The following is a 26566-nucleotide window of genomic DNA, read 5'->3' on the forward strand; positions in this document are numbered from 1 at the left end:
TGCATACTGGTAAGTAGCATATTCGATGTAAATTGATAAGGAAGATGCCAAGGTTATTTTTAGGTCTCGCCTAGCGTTGCAGCACGTGCGCTGCTCGCTCTGCGAGACAGAGTAGATCTGAGAAGGGGACTTGAAGCCCCACCCCTCATTTTCATTGGCTGGCGTTACCGTTTATGCTAAACGGTGGCCTGCCATTGGAAATTAGTTTTTATGTTGCCGCCCTTTCGTCCGGCCGATCCGGACAGGATTGTCTGCTTTGCGGCTGTCGCAAAGCAATTTGTTATCTTTACGGTGGCCATCTATTTTTAAGTAGCTTATGTTTCCTGCTCCTTTGCCACTTCTTATCGCAACATCAGCCGCATGTTTATTTTTGCATTGCGTTCTATCTTAAAGTGAAAGTGCGATGCAAATATAAACAATATAAACAATGACCGCTCTCTCGAATAAATATGGTATACATTTTATTTGGTGTGCCTCTGTCGTCCCCACATGTAAACCGTGTCTGAAATTTTTTTGTCATGCGTCTCCCATAGTGCATGCACATATGGCACACTGGTGCCTGTCCCTTTAAAACGCCCCGCTCATTAAGCTCATAGAGGAGAAAAACAATGAAAACATTGATCAACCCCGGAGTATTCTGCAGTCGCACGTCTCTATAAAATGCCGGGCTGCCACTGTAAACTGCGGTTTCTCAAACCATTAATGTTACATTTTCCCTGCCTGGGTATTTTCCAGCCTTCGCCTGCCCATAAAACGCAGCTCCCCAATGCGCAGTGGGAGTAATAAACAGAAATAAATAAGACACGAGTTGTGATGTCTAACTCAATTACGATCTGGTTGCTTTGGGTTTGCTGCACTTTCCTCACTTCCAATGCTGCAGCCATTAATCACTCTGCAGCGAGAGATTTTTGATGGAACGTTTATTGCCTTTGCCCGCACAAAGCAGATCAAAATAAGAAAATAAGTTGTTTGTGCAAATACGCGTGCTATAATTTGTGCTAATGTTTTTCCCAGTTGTAAGTTTCTGGCAGAAGCAATGACACCCACTCTGCCACATTCCTCACAATTTCTTGAACTGAGCAGGAAGACACAGATAACACAGTTGGTGTTTGCCAGACTTGCACGCACATGCTGGCCATGTTACTACTGTGGGGCAGAGTCTCCGTCCGCACAAGCTTAACGGCATAGTCGCCTACCCTCGGCTGCGGTAGCTCCTGTCTTTTGATTGGCTCCACTCCAGAGTTTCACGCCCACTCCAGGCCACCTGCAGCCCTCTTCTGCTGGTCCAGCTACCCTGCCTCTTATCCTGGCCAAGAAGCAGACGCCCTGCTGACCCGAGGCTGCCTTTTTTGATCATTCCAGCTGTTTTTGAAACCCGAGATTTTTGGGGAGAGATAGGCTTTTCACATTTCATCACTCTGCACGGACCTAACAAAAGTTGAACTGTTATGTTTTTTCCACTGCTGCAGACATTGCATGCACTCAACTCTGCAGCTTTTCCTTCAGGCGCTGAGATATTATATTACGCGCCCTGGGCTGCAGCTTCTAGCCGGTGTCCGGGCTGCATTTATAAACAGATGAAGCAAAATAAGATAATAGTTTCTAAAACATCATGTAAAAGGCGGTGTTTACATTAGGCTGTCGCATCTTTTTAGTTTCGTAATTTTAACACAGCTGACCTTGCTTCGGTGTTTGTTGCTGAAGGAGACCTCATGCAACATGTTGGTTCATGGAGGCGCCGTGTGCTAATTTTACCGCTGGCATCCCCAGAGGGAAGAGTAAACAGATGTGCTGCATAAAAGGTTAGCAGATGATTCCATGTCAGCAAAGATACCAATGCTCCGGTCCTGGGCTTTTCTTTAACAAATCAGTGTTTTCAGGCGTGTTAGTTCAATGGAAATGATTAGAGACCGCGTATTCCGAAACACATTTAGGGCCTTGTTTATGAAAAAGTGCACCGTATTTATGAAATACAGTGCATTCCTGTCCTTACCCCCTGTGCTCCAGAGAGATGCCTAATCCACTCACTGGCTAGACTAGATGGTCCCACTCCAGCGATAATGCCTGTGACGGTAATCTCACACCTATAACTGCAATAATGGTGATCTCACACCTCGATCTGCAGTGATAGTAATCTCACACCTATTTAAACAAATAATGATCCCACACCTAGATCTGCAAGAATAGTGATCTCGCACCTATATATGCAGTGATAGTGCTATCGCACCTATAGCTGCAGTGATGGGGATCTCACAACTGTAACTGTAGTCATAGTAACAATACGTGGGTATATGTAATATACACGGAGTTCTTATTCCAAAATAAATGGGTGTTAACATTTTTAGGTCTCGCAGAGAGACCTATTGCAGTCAAACCAGAAAGCTGCGTTCACGATGCGGATCTGTACAAGTGCACGTGCTCGTGAACGCGCTTCTATCCCCCTGCCTTGCTCTTCAAAGGCTCCCCTTAACATTTGCTCCTGCCCCCCCCCCCCCCCCGACTGCTTCACACTTCACGGCCGCCAGGCGTGACTCGCATTTATGCCCAGCCCAACCTCTTATTTACAACTGTTAGTCCTTTTGCGTTAGTTTAGAGCTGTATTTCATGCTTTCCCACTCTTAGACTGCCACTATCTTTATTTTACGAATGCACATACACACCTCCCCTTCACCCTCGCTTTTCCTCTCCCTGTATCTCTTACTCGCTTTCTTCATTTCCACTTAATCTCTCACATGCTTTTAACCTTTTTTCTTTCACTCTTTCTTACTCATTTTCAATCTCACTTTCTCAAAAACACTATCTTTCGTGGCCTTGCAACCGCTCGCACTCCGCCTTAGACTCTTTCTCACGCCCACTGTCTCCACCCCCCCCACATCCACTCTGAGCCTTTCACCCCCACCTTTCTCTCTCTCACTCGCTGCCTTCTTGATCTGTGTCCATGCCTTTCTTCCTTCTCACTCATCGTTTTCCCGACCTTTCTCTGCTCTTTGTTTAAACCTGTTAGAATGGCACAATATATGTTTTAATTTTACTAAAAAACGATGATCTGCGCAGTTATTTGTTACAACACAGCTGTTTGGTTGACTCAATCGAACGATGTTTTTAGATAGGCACAATTGATGTCATGTGTGTCTAATGTTGTGTAATGTTCGTTTCTTGGCAGCAGGGCTTTCTATGCACTATAAAGTGCCACTCTCCTCCAAGATGACCTGGCCAGATTTGTAAACTTTCTTAGCCCTTTTCAAGTGCCATATTTGCACTTACACCAACCTGCTTGCATAATGTTACTGTGCTGTGATGTAGTATCGGAGGACGGACGGCAGCTGCCTGTCATGGCACATGGAAGCGGCTACAACATACTTCATTTAAGGACAACCGAACAGACTGGTTTCTAAACTCAACACTGTAATGCATGACGCCATCTATGCAGTCAAATGGCTGCGAACTGAGGCTCCTCCACCTCCCACTGCGCACCCACCCCCCCTCCCCAGTCATCAGTAAAGGACTCTGAGCTATGGTGACACAAAACATTTTTTTTACTGCCCGTGAGAGCAGCCCTGGAAACACATTCGAATTCGGTGACATTAAGGAAGATTCAGTTTAAGTTGGATTGTGTGATTGTTAATATCACGTTGCTTCCTTTTAAAAACAAATTGAAGCCCTGTGAGGCATTTGAATTAACCGTGCCCTCCAACAGTGCACGGGCTAGAACGTGCGCAGCAGCGCTGCTTACTGCCTGCTAACTTGTAAAGCATAAACGTACCTATTTCTTGCAGCAGCCAGAGTATATCATTGATCTTCACTATATTGTGCAAGGGGAGGGGCACGGGAGACTGCAGATGGTTTAATACTTCTCCCCTGACTGGGACTAGAAAGATTGTGAAAACTGTTGACTCCAAGTATTCAACTGTATGTGCTGTGTAAGCTCCTACAGCGTCATTCATTGTTTCACGTAGCGCTATCACATCACGTCGGATCGCTAAATTAAAGGCTTTAGAAGGCCGACTTGCAAGCATCCGCTGCTAACATTATTGCTATTACCGATGATGCACGCGTACAGGCCACAAAATTAACTGTCTCACATAGGTGACCCCGCTCCATCATCGAGGCAGGCTTCATAAGAAGTATGCCTAATAATGTTTGCATTTTTTTTTTAATACAGTGCTGCTTGGCCATTGATGCCAGATTATATTTCTATTTGTGTGTTGGGGAACTGAGCAGTAAATGTGTTGACCACATACAAACTATGACACGATTTAATGTGTTAAGAGCTGAATTAGCTTTTGTTTTTCATAGTCTCACAGTAGTTTTTTGCTTGCTTTTGTTTGTTGTTTTCTTTTCTTTCCTCTCCAGACATCCTCTGCCTGCTCCTGCTGTTTTCCTGCTACCCCCTCCTCACTCATCCCTCGCACCCCCTCCTCGCTCATCAGGTCTGCAAAGCTACACAGTGTGTTATTCATGTAGCAGTACCCTATGGGGAGTATACCAACGTCCATTTGACCAGCTGCTGAGCTGTAAAGTATCCTGAGCGCCGCATTGAAGACGACGCTCGCGGCCGACCGAGTGTATTTATTTATTTATCTTTGGCTTCTTTTCTTTACTCCCCAGACGTCCGCTGCCAGCCTCAGTTTCCCTCTCACCCCCTCCTCGCTCACCCCTCGCACACCCTCCCTGCTCATCAGGTCTGCAAAGCTACGGCCAGCTGCTGGGCAGTAAGGTTTCCTCCCCCCCCCCCCTAACCCCCCCCCCCCCCAACCATGGGAAGTCCCTCCAGTGAAAGCGCCAAGGCATATAGGGGGTCAGCCCCTGATTTTCCACACTGTTCTCTATCAAAACGCCAATACTTACTGTGGGTTTTATTAACCTGCCAGCAAAATATTTGTTTTGGTAAAAGTTTCCATAACAATTATGCTGAGATTTAGTTTGTTATGCAAACACCAGATATGAATTTCTGCCCTGTTTTCTGTGCCACAGTTTTTCTATTTTGCCACTATTTTATCTACTTCGGACCACTGCCACTGTTGCCGGGTTTCTCTTTTGCCTCTTTGTCCTTGCTCACTTTGCCCATATTTCTTTATCTAGCTTGTTTTTAATGCATTTTACCGACTTGAGCCAGCTGAGCTGGCGAACAGGTTTATTTGTGAATCCTTTGAAGTGGATTTCGTATATTCTGTGAAGTTGTGATATTCTCTAAAAGCAAACAGTTTGTTATGCAGAGCGATTTTTTTAGTTGTGTGCTTTGTGTTGGGTGTGGAGGATCCTGTGACTTCATATCAGTGGCTACTTTTGTTTTCTGTGTGTCGGACAGACTTCAAGGAAAAATATTTTAGTTCCTGGATGAACACTTACCCCTAGAGATTGCAGGTTGCGAATGTTCTATAAGTCCGTTGATATCAATGATACCCTGTCTATCCCCTAACCCATATAATTTATGTAAATTCTATAATGTTCATGGAGACATGGATATTTGTGATTATTGGGTGTACCCCACTGAATTTAACTGCATTGCGATCTGTTAGATAATCACAATAGGAACAGTCACAGATCTTTCTGATGTGAAGGAAGGATGTGAAGGTAACACTCAGCACCACCTCAGCACCACTCAGCGCAACCCCAGCATCACTCAGCAGCACCACTCAGCACCACTACAGCACCACTCCGCACCACCACAGCACCACTCAGCACCACCACACCACCACAGCACCACCACATTATCACTCGGCACCACCACATTATCACTCGGCACCACCACATTATCACTCGGCACCACCACATTATCACTCGGCACCACCACATTATCACTCGGCACCACCACATTCTCACTTGGCACCACCACATTATCACTCGGCACCACCACATTATCACTCAGCACCACTCAGCACCACTCGGCACCACCACAGCACCACCACAGCACCACTCGGCACCACCACAGCACCACTCGGCACCATTCGGCACCACCAAAGCACCACTCGGCACCACCACACCACCACTCGGCACCACCACTCGGCACCACCACAGCACCACTCGGCACCACCACAGCACCACCACTCGGCGGCACCACTCGGCACCACCACATTATCACTCGGCACCACCACATTATCACTCGGCACCACCACATTATCACTCGGCACCACCACATTATCACTCGGCACCACCACATTATCACTCGGCACCACCACATTATCACTCGGCACCACCACATTATCACTCGGCACCACCACAGCATCACTCGGCAGCATCACTCGGCACCACCACAGCACCACTCGGCAGCATCACTCGGCACCACCACAGCATCACTCGGCACCAGCACCACTCGGCACCAGCACCACAGCACCACTGGGCACCACCACAGCACCACTGGGCACCACCACAGCACCACTGGGCACCACCACATTATCGCTCGGCACCACCACATTATCGCTCGGCACCACCACATTATCACTCGGCACCACCACATTATCACTCATCACTCGGCACCACCACAGCATCACTCATCACTCGGCACCACCACAGCATCACTCGGCACCACCACATTATCACTCATCACTCGGCACCACCACATTATCACTCATCACTCGGCACCACCACATTATCACTCGGCACCACCACATTATCACTCGGCACCACCACATTATCACTCGGCACCACCACAGCATCACTCGGCAGCATCACTCGGCACCACCACAGCATCACTCGGCACCACTCGGCACCGGTACCACAGCACCACTGGGCACCACCACAGCACCACTGGGCACCACCACAGCACCACTGGGCACCACCACATTATCGCTCGGCACCACCACATTATCGCTCGGCACCACCACAGCATCACTCGGCACTACCACAGCACCACTCGACGCCACCACAGCACCACTCGGCGCCACCACAGCGCCACCACAGCGTCACTCGGCGCCACCACAGCGTCACTCGGCGCCACCACAGCGTCACTCGGCGCCACCACAGCGTCACTCGGCGCCACCACAGCGTCACTCGGCGCCACCACCGCGTCACTCGGCGCCACCACCGCGTCACTCGGCGCCACCACCGCGTCACTCGGCGCCACCACCGCATCACTCGGCGCCACCACCGCATCAGTCGGCGCCACCACCGCATCAGTCGGCGCCACCACCGCATCAGTCGGCGCCACCACCGCATCAGTCGGCGCCACCACAGCATCAGTCGGCGCCACCACAGCATCAGTCGGCGCCACCACAACATCACTCAGGAACTCCCTCCCCACCCACTTCCGGCTGACCCTGGACCATCTCGCCTACAGGAAACAACTCAAGACCTGGCTGTTCGAGCAATAGCATCCCCCCCCCCCCCCCCCCCCCCCTCCCCACTCCTCAGCGCCTTGAGACCCTCACGGGTGAGTAGCGCGCTTTACAAGTTTTATGATGGATTGATTGGCTCAGGGGCACCACAACGTCACTATGCGCTGCCATAGCATCACTGAACGCCACAGCATCACTCCGCGCCATCACAGCATCAATATGTGCAACCATTAAACAACTGGTTCAAATATGTTCTCTCAATGTTTAAAGTTTTTTACAAATGTCACAAAAAGATGTTAATATTTCACTTCTGTTCTTGGATTTTCAACACAATAAAATACACTGTACTTATTCTTCACAAAAGTTATTTACAAAAGTTTAAGATATTGCCATTATAAATTACAATCACTTTTATTTAAGTATTAAAAAAAATTAAAAGCCATTGTTATTTCTAATATCAATACATCTAAGTCATGTAAATACAAAACATGTTGCATTACAAATGCTATAGGTGTCACATTTGCGAAATTTATAACTATTGGCATTGTAAATGACAAAGCTATTAATGTAGCTATTTTCAAAACCAACACATAAATAAAAAATGTCATTTACAAGACCAATAGCTCAAACTTTCATAATGCGAGACCTATTGCATTGCAAATGCTTGTTAAAACTTTAGATTATTGTGATAACAAAATCACATTAATAAAAGCCAGTACCATTTACAATACAAAACTCACACTAGTACAAATGCAATGCATTAGATTTTGCAGTTACAACAAAATGAGCTATTGCCATTTTGCATTACACCATTTGATTAATGCTTCACGAAGGGAAAAAACAAACCAATGACATTTACAATGCCAATAGCTCAAAATAATGTCATTGCTAGACCTATCGCATTGTAAATGCTTGTTTAAATAAGACACTGGTAAAAAGCTGTTGCCTGAACATCCGGTTTCGCAGAAGTCAATGAGTTCTGTGGTTCTACTTGACACCGTAAAGGCGGCAAAGGCAAAAAATTAGGATTGTCTCCACAGAGTTATTTCCGACGCCCCAGGACGAGCATTGTGCGGATGAATGTAGCTTTGACCCTGGGGATTTAGAGGACATTACATTGCCGGATATTGCTATAACCATTGGGCAAAACCAAGTAATAGAAGCCAACTTAAAATCACTGATTGTTCAAGAATTAGCTTTGAGACTGTCAACGGACTGCCCTACTAGTTGTCGACGAATGCCAGCTCTGTTTTTCTCTCTCGTTCATTGGGGCTCTCCAATTTTGAGGCTACCTTAAGTAAAGGGACATTGGACATATGGCAACTAATGACCGAGGGTGTAAATGGGAACAGGGGTGTAAATGAAAATAGGGGACGGAGAACAACTCTGATATTTTAAGTGCCATAGAGAAGATTCTCTCATTATTTGTACTTTGTTAGAAAAATGTATTGCTATCTGTTGGAAGTATTGTCCCCGATTTTGGTGGGTGTGCAGCACCTCACTTCTGCCGGTATCTGCTTAGGAAAAGCCGAAATGGGAATTGATTTGAATGCTCAGGCTACCCCAACTAACAGTGGTTAGAGCAATGGGAGTCCAAGTGGGAACTTGTGGTGACTCAGTAGTTCCCTCCACTGGGTGTGTTGGGTATATCACAGCACTAAACAATGTGTGTTGCACTGCCCCCAAAATTCCGCTGTCTGGATAATAAACCGCTGGGTGTTGTAAGGGGAAATAAAAAGGGTTCAGCCTTTAAGAATTCCTCATCTATCCAATATTTTAAAAAGGAAACTCTAGTACATCTGGTGACCAAGCCTTTAAAACTGCTCCCCCTTTTATTAAACAGTCAATGGTTGAAACTGTTTTTGTTCTCCACGGGGAGGGCACCTCTCAATCTGAGTGTAACCGGGTAAAAGCACAGAAGGGGAAGAAGAAAAAGTACTGGTGTATCACTAAATGTAAACCAAACAAAATGAGGTTCTTAGGCCCAGAAGAACCTGATAATGCTAGGAGTTTAAAGCGGTTGGGCTACATGGTGCGCAGGAATTGGACTGTCAGGGTGAAAGTCCTCTCCTGTCCTCCTCAATTATGATAGAAGTCTCTATATTGGGGGAGTTAGGAGAAGAGGTGGGTCATAAGGATTTGAGTATAGCAGGTTATAATGAAGGGGGAGGATTGGGATCTGAATGGGAGAACCAAAAGCCACGGTCGGACCTGGATGTTATGATGAACATGGGAGTAAAAACAAATACTTTGTCAAAGGTAGGGTGGACGGTGGATAGTTCTCCCTCCAACCTTTCTCTCACTTATAACCTCCAAGGATGGATAGTACTCAATCAAGAAAGGTTGCACTCAGGGGGGGGGCGGGTTCTTACTCTTTCTTCATCCTCTCAAATATAGTGGAACTGGGGCAGTACTAAAGTATAGTGATAAGGCATGAAATAGGTGTAAGCCAGGACAAGTAGCTAATACCCTGATCTTTGCTTCCCTGTTTGATAGCAACTGCAGAAGCCAACTAAGTTGGCTCAATTCTCTATCTGAAATTGAGGCCCTGAGATAGATAACAAGTGGAGACATTGAGAGAGTTTTATTGGTCCATCGAAATGGGCTCCTGAACTCTAAATGTACTGTTAGCTTTGAGATAATTGCAATGTTAGTCTTGGCGAATGTCTATCATTTTAGAAAAAAAATGGGATTGATGTATTTTTGCATGAGGAGCCAGTACCTGCTCAGACCGAATCCCTCAGAAGAGATCATCCGGTCTTATGCAGAGCGATTCCTAATAGTAGGGCATCCGTAAACCTGAAAGATATTATCACAATCTTGGTTGGTAGTAACACCGGGAAAAGACTGATTAATATTGCGGGACATGAGGATCAAAGGGCTACCAAATCTAGTTGGGAAGGTGAATTAGCACAGTGGAGTTGGGTAGCAGGCTCATTGAATGCTCTAAAGGAAATAAAAAACTCCCTATGTTTCAGAAGTAGTCCCCTGGGAAAGATCCGGTCCTGGAATGTGGCAGGGGTTGGAAACCTAGGTTTTTAATTAAGTTCTATAAATATTTACGATCCATGGATGATCTGCCTACAGGAAACCTGCAGCTGCATGGATTTTAGTTTGGGGAATTTCTGTGTTTTTGTTGTGCAGCAAAACCTTCAGCAAAAGGTCACGGAAGTGGGGGTTTAGCTATCCTACTTAGTAGCAGTATAAATTAGAACCCACTGGTTTTTTTTCACCTGTCAAAACTCTGTATGTGTTTAAAACTGACCTGGGGTAATCTAACATGAGATCAGTACACTACCCTTTTATTAGTAAACATATACATTCCTCCAGGTAGGGGGTCTGATTTTTCTTGTTGACTTAATCTTTTCTTTTAGGCATAGAATTAGTTCCTCTGAAGACTGCTCATTGATAATTGTGGAAGGTGATTTTAATGCTAGTAGCTCCAATTCTTCTTCACTGGCCATTAGCAACCAAAAATTGGAAGAGGTATGGTCTATCCCTGAAATTATGTTGCCAGTTCATACCCGGTCGGATAGGAGAGGATTGAGTCTCTTGGATTGTTTGAGAACTAATGACTTCGCTATATTAAAAAGGGGTATTTCCAGAGGACTCCCCATGCCTCTCTAACTTTCCATGCTGCCCAGGGGCAGTCATTAATTGACTATATGGTGGAATCATATCCACTCTTTGGAGCATTCACTGAGTTTAAAATACTGAGGACGGATCTGAGTGACTACAGTTTTTTATCTGGATGCTAATTTGGAATTTAAGATGCTTTATCGTTGGAATAGGTGAAATGAAATTATTACTTACAAAAAGAACAAATGGACGTACCTTTTGGTCTCATAAAAATCAAACATGCTTAGGGAGATGTGTTAAAAATGTGAGTCCTGGTCCCGGTCAGGAAAATCCCATTGGTTGGTTTGAGAAGTATTTGGCTCTATTTAGAATATGTGGAAGTAAAAAAACTAGTCCGTGGTACCGACCACACGGTGGTTACTTCGTGGAAGATAAAGCTAAATCTGGAATGGAATCCTTTAGTAAGGGACCAATTTAAGCAGGCATCATTGTCTAGGCAAAGGGAAATTAACAGATTAAAGAGTAGGAACCAGACTTAATGCTTCCAAACGTAGGGTGGTGGAGGGTTCCAAATGGATCAAACAGAGAGCTTGCACATTCTGGTGACTCACGTAAATATTGGGCTGTATTTGCTCAATTCTGTGATAGTAAAACTAAGGCAGAAACAATTATAATATCTGATGCAGAATGGATCCAATATATCTCTCAACTATATGCACTAAACATTAGGAACAGTTTTATTTGGAGTCCATTCCTTAGCCCTCCCGGGTGAACACCTATGGCCCTCCTTCCTGTAAGGAAATCGATAATTTTGTTAAAGGGGCATGATACTCTGATGCAGTAGGCCCGGACTATCTCCTGGTAGCCATCATTAAACAAGATAGCCTGGCATGGGCTCCTTTTCTTTACCCAGTGTTTTCCTACTGCTATGCTTACAGATTTTTTCCGCCCTCTTGGAAAGGAACCATAGAGGTTCCACTAAACAAAAAGGACCCTTGGACTACTCCTGGCAGATTTCCTTTCTGAATGGAACCGGAAAACTGTTTGCCAAGAGCATACTTATTCACCTCCAGGATTGGGCTTTTGGTAATGACCTTGTAATTGCAATGTCGGCGAATGTCTATCATTTTAGGAAAAATTGGATTGATGTATTTTTGCATGACGAGCCAGTACCTTCTCAGACCGAATCCCTTAGAGATCATCGGGCCTTATCCAGAGCGATTTACGACTAGTAGGGGATCCATAAACCTGAAGGATATTATCACATTCTCAGTTGTTAGTAACACCCGTAGAACAAGCGGGATTCTTTGAACATAGTGGCACTCCGGGTAACATCTCTGTTTTACAAACTTTGATTGAAAAATATCCAATAGATAGGTGAATGGCCTTATATGCCACTTTTATTGATTGCTTTTGACTGGAGGACGCTGTGGAGGAAACTGTCCTCAATGTGCATTCCAGGGCACCTTTTAATGTTGATGGGAAGCAACAAGATCCTAGTAAGTAAAGTGGTAACTCCTAATGGGTTGAAGCAACGTTGCCTATTGGCCCCTCTCCTCTTTCTTCGCATATCTATGAGCTGCTGAGCTGGGTTGGGCATTGTAAAGGAGACTCGCCGAAATTAGGTCCTATGAAATTGTGTTGTCTACTTTATGCGGATGATGCTATCCTATTGGATCTATCTCCAATAGGTTTGCAAAGGAGACTTAACGTGTTAGGTCATTACTCTGATCACTTTTTAAAAATAAATATTTTAAAAAGTAAAATCATGGTTTTACGGTCTCGGGATGTAGGGTTAGAAAAGAAATGCATTTGTTTTTAGAAAAAAACAAACGAGGTTGTGAAGCAGTACCCATATCAGGAAATAATTTTCTCAAGCAAGTGCTCCAGCAGTGATCACATTGACCAGTGCAGAAGTAAAGCTATATCCCTAGCTTCAGCACTTAGTGGGCTATATAAATGTTGTGGGAAAACATACTTTGCACATGTTTTATCTGTTTATAAAATCAAAATACCGCCATCATTGAGGTATGCATGCAAATCGGTGGATGCACAGCAGTGGGATTTATTTGAGAAGGTGAAAAGGCGCATTTGGCGCTAAATCTACAATTTGAACTGTGCAGCCAACATAGAGGCCCTTCGGCTTGAATTTCGGCTTCTCTCAACTTGTGTGTTCACCATCGCAGCATGTTTAAGGTGGGGTAATACTTTATTGGAAAATTATGTAAGTTCTATTTGGGCTGCGCCAATTCACAAGATTTTTGTCAGCTTGAAGGGGAAAAAGCGTTGTTTTTAGAAATTATCGGAAAGCCTTAAAGTTATTTGAAATTGGGCATAGTGTTACATGTTCTTACCCAAAATCTGTATTGAAAACTCTATTCCAAAAAAAGAATTTCCGAAGTTAGTCAAAGGGCGATATATCTTTGTGTTCAGGGAACTCTAGAAAAGACTTAATAGTGAGAAATATGTATGTATAAAAAAACTAATCTTATGTTGTATGAAACCTCCCCCATGGAATGGGTAGAACCATTTTGCTGCAAAGGATGAATCATCTCCCTTTGCGAATTTTAACATGGGTCTGGGAGGGATTACGTAGGGAGAATAGACTTTGTCATCTATGCGGAAACTGGGTGCAATATTTAAATCATGCATTTGTTTGTCCCCATTACAACCACTACAACGTCCTTTATTAGGACCTGTATTTTTAAAGTATAACACTACCGCAGAGTAGGCCCGAATTTGTCTTATTAGCCCCCACATCCCATCTGAATTAGTATATTTTGAAGTTTTTATCTATTTTAAAGATTTTTTTTTTACGGAGATGTATAACTGTGTGCTTAGTTCTGGTATCCCAAACACGATCGCTGATGGGCAGTATTATTTGCACATTATAAACCGGAACTTAGGGCAAGATGTAAAATCAAGTGTTATTTGTCCGCCCCCCACAGTATGTTTAGTTGTTCTAGGCCAAACATGGTCCCTGTTGTGTAGCATATTTTTCGCATTATAAATCGATACTTAGGGTACCCCGACTTGTCTAAAGGAGGATGTTAGAATATTAATTGGAACAAAGTATTATGCAGTTTTGTACAATTGCAAATTCAGTTGTGTATAGGTTTCTACATATGCACACTTGCACTTTATACATTAGGTGGTTTGATTATATGTGGAGTCATTTTTGCTTTTCATAAATATTGTTTTTTTAACCTTCAATTGTATAGTGAAATTGTAATTGCTATGTCCCAAATTGTATTTTATTCTGTTAATTTGAACAGTATGCAATGATACACTGTAAATGTGTGCTTTTTTTGTATATTTTTATGTGGGACTCTTTAGAGTTTCAAATCGTAAATGAATTGAATTGTGAAAAAGTGATCTGTGGTGCTGCACTTGTTGATTAATTGTGTAATTGTTTGTTCTGGAGTGGCAGAGTTTAACTGTCTTAAAGAGGGTTTTGTTACCTTTGAAGGCCTTGTTGATGATGATATTGTACTAGATGAGTTTGTCTGAGGTTATGGGGACTTTGCATACAGAACGGAGTTAGGAGTTTAATGACCTAATCTAGGAATTTGGTACATCTCCATTTGTGGTAGGCCTTTTTTTTGGCGATTTTGTATTTTGAGGAGAGCGAACCCTGTTGTTGGCTTGACGTTATTAGGGGACTTGAGGTATTCAAGCAAAGTGATGTGGAGCTTTTTGAAGGAGAAATACTTTTTGTTTTCTCATTTAGATTGTCCTTAATTTATTGGTGTGGAGGAGACCGAAGGAAGTGTCTAGAGGGTTGTTCCAATTGAGGCATAGCTTTGGCATGAATTGGATTTATAAGATGCACTTATGAACTTGAGCGTTTGGCCTTTCCAGTGTTTTGGTTCCTTGTCGCATCTCTTGGTGGCCACAGTATTGAGGAGTGTACGTGCACCTGTCACTTTTCTGATGCTCACCTTTTTGATGTAAATGCAGTGGGTTTGTGGAAGGGAGGCATTGGTGATGAGGTCTGTGATTTCCTTGATGAAATCCTTTAAATTCTGAAGGCCTGTAGATCAGGATGATGGTGCAGTATGGAAGGCAAGAATGGAAAGGGACATTTGAGGATGTGTGTTGCGGTGCAGTGCTCGTGGTGTATTTAGGGGTGATGTCAAGTGCTGTTTGCTGTCTGCAAATGGGGTGTTGTAGACTGGGTTGAGGATATGTCATGTGTGAGGATAATTACTGTCAGCAATGCTTTTGTGACCAAATTCATCCAGGTGGTGTTGTGGGAGTGTATGATGTCTGGTTTGTGGAGCATTGCAGACTGCGTTAATAATCATAAGTTTGAGGGTTTGTTATGTTGGTAAGCATGATTTAGAGGGTTTGTTATGTTGGTCGTAAGTATAGTCTGGTGTGAGGGAAGAACATGAGATTCTAATGTTCGCTGCACCGATATACTGTTGTGGGTATGTTGAGTCATGTTTGGTGTGTAAGGCGAAAATGCAGATTTTTTTTGCCCAAGATGTACTTCTGCCCATGATTGGCTCGGGTAGGACCAATGTCGTGTCTGCTGGTAACTGGAGGCCTGGGAAGCAAGAGCCCAGGAAAGGCACCCAATGTGAAAAGGAGTGGTCCTCCTGATTGCCGGCCAGGTCGTATTAAGTTTCATCCTAGAATTTCTAATTTGTAAACCTTTGCAAGTGACTACAACATTGTTGTATTATTTTGATAGGCCCCTCAATCATGTGTTAACTGTGCATGCTAGTTGATGGTCTCCAAAGCTGGGGAGGGATATGGCCAATCCTTATAAGTATTATCATTGTTGTGTACAGCTAGTAACAAGTGCTGGATGACAATACACATCTGTTTTCAAAAAGGAATTATTTTCTGTTCTTCAGTAAGATATTCAATATTTTTTTATTTATTTGTTATTCTTGAATGGAAGCACACAGTAAGGTTCACCGCCTAGTGGGTGAACACAGAGATGGTGATAGCTTTGCGTTTAAGTGCTCTTATCTTTAACTCGGTGTGTAGAGAGCCATGATAATGTGTGCAATGCTTGTTATTATTCTCTGAAGATTTTAAATCCTTTAACTTTTATTTCTTTTTTGTTTACAGAAAAGTTTGCCTGCCCTACGGCAGCTTATGCCAAACTCTCAGGACTTCATTCAGCAGTGTGGTCAAAGTCAGCCAGTAGCTCCAACAACCAGCATTAACCAAGCCCCAGTTGCAAAGACAACGGTGGTATCTTCTGTACAGCCCGTGAAGACAGTTTGTGGGACAACACCTCTCACGTTTAAACTTCAACAACCCTCTTCTATTCTAAAGCAGCCAACAACCAGCACTTCTCAAGCAGTCACTGTCAAACAGCTGGTGAGGATATTCCATTGACATGTTAATTTGCTCTGTATGAAGATATTCACTTTATGGGCCTTAAGTAAATATGTTTAAGCTATCTAAAGCAGTTTTTTTCTTTCTCCACCATATTGGAATTGCAGTCAACCAATAATGTTTTTCTTGTACACGTAAATTGAAGATTTGCTTTGCTTCATTCTCAAATTTTACTTTAACATTAAACACCATTGTGATGAGCTTGAAACGGTCTATGGTATATGGCCTAAATGAAGAAAAATAATAATTTAGCTCGCTGTTGCATACTACAATAAGTGTGTTTGTGTAAAACCTAACTGTTTGTACCTAAGCCAATTTTTATATTCTGATTCCCGGAAATGAGTCATTATTTTTTATGGATACATTAATAGAGGTGACTGCTGCCCAAATGTGACCTTAATGGGAACACCTCTGTAATAACAATGGACTGAGCACCAGAACCCATAGGGTTGGACATTGATCAATGCCTGGGAGTAACGGACGGTTGCCAGAGATGGTGGGAGTCCCTCACCTCTTCTCTCGAAGATTCCCCCTGCCCCCCCGCCTCCCCCCCAACTCTTGCTACTTTCTGTGGCGCATCTGCACCTTGGGGAGGGACCCCATGGTCCATGCTCACCATCCGAGGACTTCCCACCAGACCTGAATAGGTCAATACATCCAGCATACCCAAAACAAACCCTACGGTGAGCATCGGTGACCCGCTCCAGAGCCCAGATCCTCGCAGCAAATGAACAGTCAGCTGCACTTTGGAAACTAAAATTGACACACTGGGGCTTGAAAATTACATAGTGCGTGCAGATCTACATGACGTCCATGAATGCTGGTTGGCCACAGAAAGAGGTGCAGAGTCTCACCATTGAGGTGGCAGATTTTCATTAGGCGGTGTGAACGACTCCTGACCAAGCTCTGCACCTGGAATACAACAAATTCATGAGCACGTAGCAAAGTTTGTACAAGAGGCTCCCAAAAATGACTGCTCCTGAAGAACTTGCTGTGTGTGTGCCCGTGGGACTTGCACCGTGGAACACTGAACCTATGAAAGCGCACCAGACGTGATCAGTGAGTGGGGATGTCTGGTAAGGCAAGGGACCTGGTGGGGGGATAAAGGGCTGTGGAGTTGAAAACTACCCGAACGTGATAACAAGGGAACAGACTACACAGGAGAGTGCAATGAAACTAGTCACCAACACGCCTCCCGCCACATAGGACCTTTCTGAGACCTGCTCCCCAACGAGTACACAGGATTCACTGGCCCTTGCAGCTCTTGGGCAGCTGAGACTGCGTATATTGCATGAAGCTTAGTTAATCACTAAGGAGACCTTGGACACCGGCCATCTTGGGTTCTGGATCACTAAATGTGCTCCACCATGCGAAGTTCGTTGCGAAATCACCTGTTAGTTGTTAGAAAAGGTATTTACTTGGGGTGGGAAGGAGTTGTACAATAAATTCTGCACAAACCTGATGCACATCACAAAATCTTAACGACGATCCTAGTCCACAACCCAAGCCCATGACCGCCTAAAACCCCAACTCATCGGAGTCTATAGACACAAATGCTATGTGAACAAGCCACTTAATTTTCCTGACTTGAATACTGGATATAGAAATGTACTGTCACGCACGCAAGTGGAATGTGTGCGGTCTAAATGCCTACACGCAATGATACAGAACACAGACCTACGTGAGACAACATGGCATTTAAATAGCCATGCTCGAGGAGGCTCACTTGACGGAGGAAGAAGCAAACTGAGGAAGAATTGGCATGGATATATGTACTCTCCACATATTTCTCATATGCCAGGGGAGTCCCAATCTGGATGGTCCCGGGAGACTTCTTCCACAGACACTCCACAGCTGACTTTGAGGGCCGCTATATTATGGAACATGGGCTGTTGGATGGGAAGCTTCTTGAACTCCTATGCCCCAAACACAGACGATAAGAACTTCAAAACTGTGTACCAACTCCTTCTCCCATAGACTTGCATTCCACTTATATGGGCCATAGACTTTAATTGTATCCTAGATGGTAACCTGGATCGCTGCCCGTCAAATTTGTGCACGACTCCAGGTATGACTGCGGTGTTCGTGAACGCTATGAGCCATTCCCATGCACATGCAACATGTAGCCGCCTGGACCATAATATAGTGACTGAGGGTATGGGGACCTCGAATTTGAGAGGCCCACTCTTGAACAGATTCCTCTACAAGACTGTGAAGGAGGCTCCAAATTGGAATCGATCTGGTGCTTCTGTCACGAGGTCCTAGAAGATGCAGTCTTCCGCCATCAGAGACTGCGTGGAATGATATCTTGAGGTTGACTGGGGTTCCCTGGAAACAGGCTACTGAATGGGAAGCATTGCAACTGGTAATCCGCGGCGAATGTATGTCCAAGATGTACTGGATTAAATTGCAATTCCTGCACACGCTAGCATGACGTGGTGCAATAGGCACAATTGCAAACTTGGAGGGAGGGGGGTGTGACTCATCTGAATGGCCTCGGGCCACAGTTACGATTAGAGAGTCATAACCGAGGCATGGGACATTTTAGACAGGCATACCTTTCACGATTACAGACAAGCATTACACTGTGAAGGGGACACGGTGGGCAGGTTACTTGCATGGCTCCTTAACTGGGAAGCCTCCTTTTCACTAATACCCTAAACAGGCCTGGCGGAACAGCAGTGATAAAGCAGGACAGTATTAACACTCAAAAGGACTATTCAAGAGACCACTATAAGCAGCCCGAACACCCTGATGTCTTGCAGATCAAAGCGTTCGACCCACTTGAGCTACCGTGCCTTCTCTAGGTGGACAGAGTAGCACTAGATCAAATTACCAGGGAGAAACTGTTGACACCAGTACGCGCATTGCCTTCGGAAAAGACCCCGGGAGCAATGGTTTTCCCCACGGAATGTTTCTAGATGTATGCAGACACTAGCAGATGCCTTACTTTGAGTATATGTGGAGGCACTAAACCGTAGCCTCCTACCAACTCCTTGAGAGAAGAAACTATTTTCATGGCCCCTAAACAGAACAAAGACCCTACAGACCGAACTACTTACAGGTTTGTATCCCTGTTAAACATGGACATAAAGATCATGTCCAAGATGCTGTCTGTAAGATTAATTTCCTGGGTGGGAAGTCTTAATACAAGATGACCAGTGCGGATTTATCACGTACCGAAACACTCAGGTGAATATTAGGTGGCTAGGCCATGTTATGGTAAACATGGAAACCTCCAAGGTTGATTGGGCCTTAGTGGCGCTTGACTTTGAGAAGGCAATTGACTCCCTGGGGTGGGAGTACATGTTTGCGGTCCATCGTAGAATGTGCTTTAGCTACTACGTTCTGCAATGGGTGGGTTTCCTGTAGAACTACTCTTGCCTCAAAGTGCGCACTGCAAATCTTCTCCCTTACTTGCAGAATAGAGCGAAATTAGACGGGGATGCCCACTGCCACCCCCTCCTGATCCCTACAGCGATGGAACCCAAGGTGAGCTGGCTGCGCAGAGAGATGCAACGCTGGGGATTAGGAGTTGGACGTTTTGTCCATGTGGTTTCCTTGTATGCGGATGTTGCACTGGTCTACGTGATGCATCCTATAGAGTCAGTCCCCTTACTATATGTGGGGAACTGGAGAGGTTTGCAGAAGTCTGAATTTCAAGTCAACAAAACCAAAATGCCACTGTACCCCTTGTAGGGAGGGCTCTGGAAATCCTCCCGACCTAGGTCTGCGATGGGAGAAGGAAACGTTCAGGTACTTGGAAGTGTGACTGGCTCACTCTGAAACTAAAGGTAATGAAAACAGTTTAGCTCAGACTTTCTTTGGTGGGGGAAGGGGTGGGGGGTGGTAGCTGCCAGCCTTCATACCATTCTGGATAACCCTGCCACTCTGGGAAGTGAAGATTAGGTGTGGCGAAAATGGTCTACTACTGCATTGTTTCAACGAATTGTAAAACTGTTTACCAGGTTAATCAGCTGGTCTTTTTGTGAGTTGGACAAACTGTTAGTGCAGCTTGTCTCGGCTGGAAAATGGAGCACAGTGCAATTAGCGACACGAAAATTAAATGGAGAAAAGTATGGACTAGGACAGCCGGAGATTTTTACTAAATTGCAGAGCAATTGTAGCATTCAGCAAAGTGGTGCAGGAAAAACCTCAACCGGGAAACCAGATTGATGTGCGAATTGATGCAACAAAGCGCCCTGCCCATTCATTTGATGAGAGAAGAGCAGCAACCACAGAGAACTCCCAGCCTCTGCTTGGTAAATGGCAAATAAAAGGATGCTGATGTGCCCACCGTTTAGCAGATCTTTACCAATAGGCTGGCTGCAGCAGTATCAGCATATATGGGAAAGCATGACATTGGTGGCATGGAGGGGATGGATGCCATACACTTGAGGATGAATACCCGTAAAATTCATTTATCACCTTTGAGGAAGCTCGACAGTAATTTCGAGTGGGCATGGGACAATTCCTACAGTTCACCAAACAGGCACGGACGACAAGGGAAAACTGGACTAGGCTGACCCCTTCACCCACACCAGAAATACTCCTAAAAGGGGGTAGGGAAGATGGCTGTTATCACATCTCTATGTGACCCTGAAAGAGGACAGACCCCCAGTCCTAATGTGTGCAAGACAGGCATGGGACAAGGATTTGCTGCAACAAAGAATGGACGACATCCTGTGCATAGATTGCCAGTAATGCTAACCTCAAACTGATGCACTTAATTTATCTGCATTACGCATCTGCTGCCAGTCCAACTGCAGAGAATGTACCCGAACAGGACGTTGGCCTGCCCACACTGGAGCACAGAATGCCACGTTCCTGCATATGACCAGGACATGGCGACGGCTGGCACAGAACAGGAAGGAGATGGTGACAGCAGCTCAGAGGGGTAATCTGGCTCAGGCTAACTGTGACAGCAGTGCCTCCTAAGCATAATCCCAAAATCTAAACACAGTAAAATGCAACACAAACTTGCAGTGCTTGGCCTGGCCAAACGCTAGATAGCAATACATTGATTGACTGCACAGCTCCCCTGCTGTAGCAAAATGGAGTCCAGATATGACGGAATGGGCATTGGCAGAGGAGGTGCAACTGAAAAGGGTCAAGACAAATAACAAGGTGGAGGATGACTTCTAGTGTTGGATCGACATATAGACAGAGGCACTGGGTCGGAGCATATGCACACCCAGCCAGAGGACGGTTGCGGAACCCAAACGTCTCCAAGGATTAAGCGACTCCTCAGTGGTGAACACTTAACAGCGGACTGAGCCCAAAAAGCTTGGAAGGTGTAATGTAATCGAGATGGGCGGGACACTGGGGACAACTACATTTAAGAACATTATGCTGGAACTCGACTGGCAAGATTTAATGGGAATGATCGATGGAATTCTTTTCCAACTAGGTTGCGTAAAATTGACAGTGAACCTACTTTCATGAAGATATTAAAAGCCTGGCGGATTGACCCTAAGGAATGAAGGATGAAGGACTTAATCTCTGTGATGAATTAGTGCCTGTTGCTCTTTTAGCGCTGGGAGGCCCATTTGGTAGCCTTGCACTTTATAAATCAAATAGAATAGAATTTGATGGGATCTGTATAAGGTGTAGGTATGACCAGGAGGGGTTTTTCTGTTGTAACACTGTTGGAGAACTTAAATATATATATATATATATATATATTGGATTAGAAATGTATTCTGTTTATGCTAGTCACTAACTAAACCACAAGCCCACATTTTACTGTAATTTTTACTTTTTTGGTTACATTTTTCACATAAAACAAGTGTTCTCCTTTCACTTGAAATGTGAATATTGAAAACAAATTCACGACTGGTGCATGTATTGCATGAAAACGTAATAAGAAAGTAGAAGTGCAATGTTCAAGCAAGAAGTACATGACCATTTACAGAGGCGTTAAGAGGGAGTAGAAGTAGGGTACCGATTGCACAGGGGGACTGAGGTGATCTCTGTTGAGGCCGTTATTTCTAGGGGTGGCGTGGGGCAGAAGAATTACCCACGGATCAAGTGTTTGAAGAGGTGGGTTAACCCAGTTGTGAAGGGAGCTCTAGATCCTAGGAGACCGACATGAGAATTCTTGTTGCTGCAGGTGCAGCATTACCTGTTTGAAGTTGAGAAATATTTTCGAATGTCTGCCTGACCGCTTTGGCTGGATTGTACTCATTGGAGTAGTGCCAAGACTGATTTGCGTATGGCTGAGTCCAAACTAAGGTGGCATGGTGTGCAAAATAGAGCTGGATTGGGATGCAGCACAAGTACTTCAAAGTGACTAAGATTAATTCCAGCATTCCATCCATTTTTTTTTTTTGTATACTTCAGTGTGTCGCCCTGAATGGGGCAGGTATGCCCAGACGTGGATCCCATGCACACTGTCACTGGAACAAAGCTATACCTGGCTGATGAGGCCTAACTGGAACGAAATTGGGGTCCTAGGTTACTTATGTTCTGGTTCAGGGAGGGCCTGGCCTGACAGTTGGGGCTTTACTTGTTCCCATTGCAGCAGGGTCAATACTGATCTGCACATAGCTGATTCCAAACTGAGGTGGCATGGTAAGAAAGATGATGTACTGGGATGTGCCCCAAGTAATTGCCAGTGGCCGAGTTTAATTCAGGAATTCTATTAATCACTTATGCATGCTTTTGTTTGTCTCCTTTTATAATATGTCACGTGGCTTTGCAGCGAATATCCGTAAATGAAGTTCGTCATATTACCCTCCTTGAAGTTTACCATAGAGCCCACCCGCCGGTTCTAACCCTGCACTACTCCTTTGATAGTTTTCTTTCCTTTGAAATCTCTTTAGAGTAAGACCTTGTCCCAGACTGCCTTTAAAAAATGTTGTGTAATACCACTTAACACAGAAGAAAACCTCAATAAGACCCTAACATTTTGTCTAACTACAGGTCAAGTACCAACTTGCCAGTTGTAGCCAACAATCTATAAAAACAATCGTGGTCTCCCTATTAAAGAAACATCTAGACACAGCCAGATATCTCTCTCCCCTTCTATCTGGCTTTAGACCCATGCATGTGTAGGCTATTGTCCTTGGCTTCTGCAAAGAGGCCTTGAGATTTGCCTTCGAAGCAATGAGTTGCCTGGTAGTCACGCTTAGATATATTCATTGTTTAGGTCGAGCTATTAAATCCCTCCGGGATTAATTAGCTCAAACCTATAGCAGGGGAACAAACTCTCTTGAACAAGCGGATTTCTCCTCGGATTTCTCACAATGCATGTTAACTCTTGAAGCGTGATGCTTCTCCAGCGCATGCTTGGCCTCGCACACCACATCAAAGGCTTCTGCTCCCCCTCACTCACACCCCATCCCCATATGCTGCTTCCCTCCCACTCGCTGGCTCCACCCCCCCCCCCCCAACCAGGCTCTCAATGCTTTCATTGGCTATCTCAACGCCTCGCTGCTTGCCCTCCTGCTGAGAAAACGCTTTCCTGCCAGCATTCAAAACATCACGCTTTCAATAACTGCGCTGACCGTGCTTCTGCTTTTAAGGTGAGCCATTTAAAACATCTCCTCACGCACCCTGTTGTGCGTTAAACATTGCCGTCCTATGATAGCACCACTTTCTTGCTTCCAGTTCCATTTCTTGGTGGTGAAGTTGCCCTACTTATAACTTTCAAACCGCTGTGTGCATAGTGCTTGTGAGAGTGTCCACTGTGGAGGAGCTATCTGTGAAGTTTTTCAGCAGAAAACCTCACGGAGCGGTTCTTGCCGTGACGCACTCTTTCATACAGAGATGATTGCTAGACTACTTTCTTCTGCATATAGTACAGTTCCTCTACCAAAGTCCAATGTAAGTAAGCCTTCCGCTTGCCGTTTACCTTTTGTTTATCTCCCCCTTGCACGCTTTTTCAGCGTGCTTTTAAATGTACTCTTGTTTTTTCCTTTTCTTTTCCCACTATCTCTTGTCTGCCCACGTATTCCCCGTCTTCGTTTCTTCTCCCTTCTTATTCTTTCCCTCATTTTAGCATTTAGCACTTGCCCCTGCTTTGTGTTCCTTGTTTGTTTTTCGAGGCTCTCGACATGCAAACACCCACCCCCCCATCCTCCACGCACACATAACTGTAAGAAAGAGCTCAGCTTGTGTTTCCGTAAGGGATTCAGTGGGTGAGCCGGAGTCCCAGCCCCTGCCTGCTCTGTCAGATTTGCCCAACCGGTATTAACTTTATTTAAAAAACAAGCTTGCCAAAGAACACAAGGCTTGCTGCTCCCTCCGTACACATCCAGGCATTGTGTGCTGCTCCTCGATGGGGTTTGCGTGATTGACACATGTGCTGTGAAAACAATCCCAGGCGCTTCAGATTCAGGAAACTTGAGAGCTCCTCTTTAAGCTTGAGCATGTTTATGTGCACTTCCCCTCCCTTATCCTCCGCCCTTCTCGTCACCTCTGCTTGTTAGTAAATGTTCACCTAGGCAGGATCAGTTGCTCCCTGGAAGATTGAGGAAACCTGAGAGCTCCTCTTTAAGCTTGAGCATGTTGACGTATAAGAAGTGAAAGCATTTGACTTTGACAATGCTTGTTAGTTTACTCACTGCCTCCAGCAGCAGCAGCGCTTTGGGTTTGTCTGGGCTGATTCCTCGCCAGCTGTTCAGCATTCAGGCATACATTTGGGGCAGACGGTCTGTAGCCAGCAAGGCCGGAGAAGCCATTAAGCATAATTTTCTTAATTGGGTTCATGCATGACACACCATGTGCACCTTTGCACTGAGTTCATTGAAACCGAATACATTCTAAAGCAATCGCGAGAAGACACAAAGTACCCCGCCATTATGAAGCAACCCCAAACCGGCTTTGAACTGTAAGGAGCCTTTCCATGCCCCCCAGAGCGCTTAAACAATAATAAATTGAATAATAAAAAAAGAACGCGGTATTCTTTGTCGGAACCAACAGTTCAGCCTAACAAAATTCCTACAAGATTGCAGATAGGCAGAAATACAACTGTAGGTGGTTGGACAAATGCGCGAACTCCCTAGGGGGTACTTTGCATGCAATTACAACTTGAAAACAAAACAGCAGCCACAGAGCTCCTAAGATTCCGAGGTTGTGATTTTATAATGGGATACACTCAGCTACAAGTCCCAGAATGCAAAGCAATAACCTGGACTGCATGGGAATTCGAGAGCTCTGCATACATTCTCTGCCCCCCCCCCCCCATGTGCACCATATTTTTTGTGCATATTTAGAGCCAACAAGCTTGACACAGCCTTGATTTTAGTTTTTCTCTAAGACCAGAAGAGTATAGCTCCCCACTGGCAGTGAGTCATTGTGTGACTCTGAGCAGAATCAGTTTTTTCGGCCAACATCAGTGAGCATGGTGGGACTTTTAGGCCTATGGTTGCAAAGGGCATGTTAAACATGTGTAATACTATTGGCCGAAATCTTCAGACATGTATAACAGTTCTGATATGACACGCGTTTGCTTCTTATAATACCCCTAACTACAAGAAACACCAAGAAGTGCCACGCAAATATCCAACAACATAGTTGCCAAGTTTCCTAGGTGTGACTAGTTACTTAAATCCAGTTTCTTTCTTAGAATTCTGAGCCAGCATCAGACTTCCACTTCAAAGGAATCCGCTCCCCCCTGCCATTTCTGGCTTTGCTCGCTGAAGGCTGTCATGCCCAAGATCACACCCGATTAAACAGCCGAGGTAATGCGTCCATAAATTATATTCCTGCTACTTTGGTGTCACCACCGCTTTCATCATTGGATCCCAGTCTTTGGCTATCTAGATGTTGTAAAATAGACATGAAAGGTTTAGTTTTGTCCTGATTAGGGTCACTTTGGGAAAGTCTTACAGAACCTACACTGTACGCATTCCTACCCGTTCTGGTCTTGTTTCTTAGAGGTTTATGGTGCTGTTCATTCACACTTGCCAGAGATGCCGAAAGAGCTCTTTTGAGCTTCTAATTTAATTATGTGCTAAGAAATGTTTTATTGTGTACTATACGGTGTTGCCAAATTATGTGTGGAGTCCGTGCATTGCAACAAACGCCTAGAGGCGCTGCTGAATTTTGCACAGCCTGCTGGCAAACTACTGCAGGATTACCGCCACACCCATCTCCACCACCACCACATCCACATCCACCACCACTACCACATCCACCACCGCCACCACATCCACCACCGCCACCACATCCACCACCGCCACCACATCCACCACCGCCACCACATCCACCACCGCCACCACATCCACCACCGCCACCACATCCGCCACCACATCCACCACCGCCACCACATCCACCACCGCCACCACATCCACCACCGCCACCACATCCACCACCGCCACCACATCCACCACCGCCACCACATCCACCAC

The 26566-nt window shown here is 45.0% G+C and overlaps 1 protein-coding gene across 2 annotated transcripts in view; it reads left to right on the forward strand.

Annotated features, from left to right (window-relative positions):
* Positions 1-26566, forward strand: part of LOC147724067 (uncharacterized) — a 331100-nt gene that overhangs the window by 88773 nt on the left and 215761 nt on the right. For both annotated transcript variants that reach the window (XM_086965662.1, XM_086965663.1), the window contains one exon: positions 15939-16193. In XM_086965662.1, coding sequence (XP_086821788.1) covers positions 15939-16193 — 255 coding nt within the window. The remainder of the gene's footprint in view (positions 1-15938; positions 16194-26566) is intronic.

Source organism: Lissotriton vulgaris, chromosome 4_1 (assembly GCF_964263255.1).
Source record: "Lissotriton vulgaris chromosome 4_1, aLisVul1.2, whole genome shotgun sequence".
In the NCBI taxonomy this organism is placed as follows: Eukaryota; Metazoa; Chordata; class Amphibia; order Caudata; family Salamandridae; genus Lissotriton; species Lissotriton vulgaris.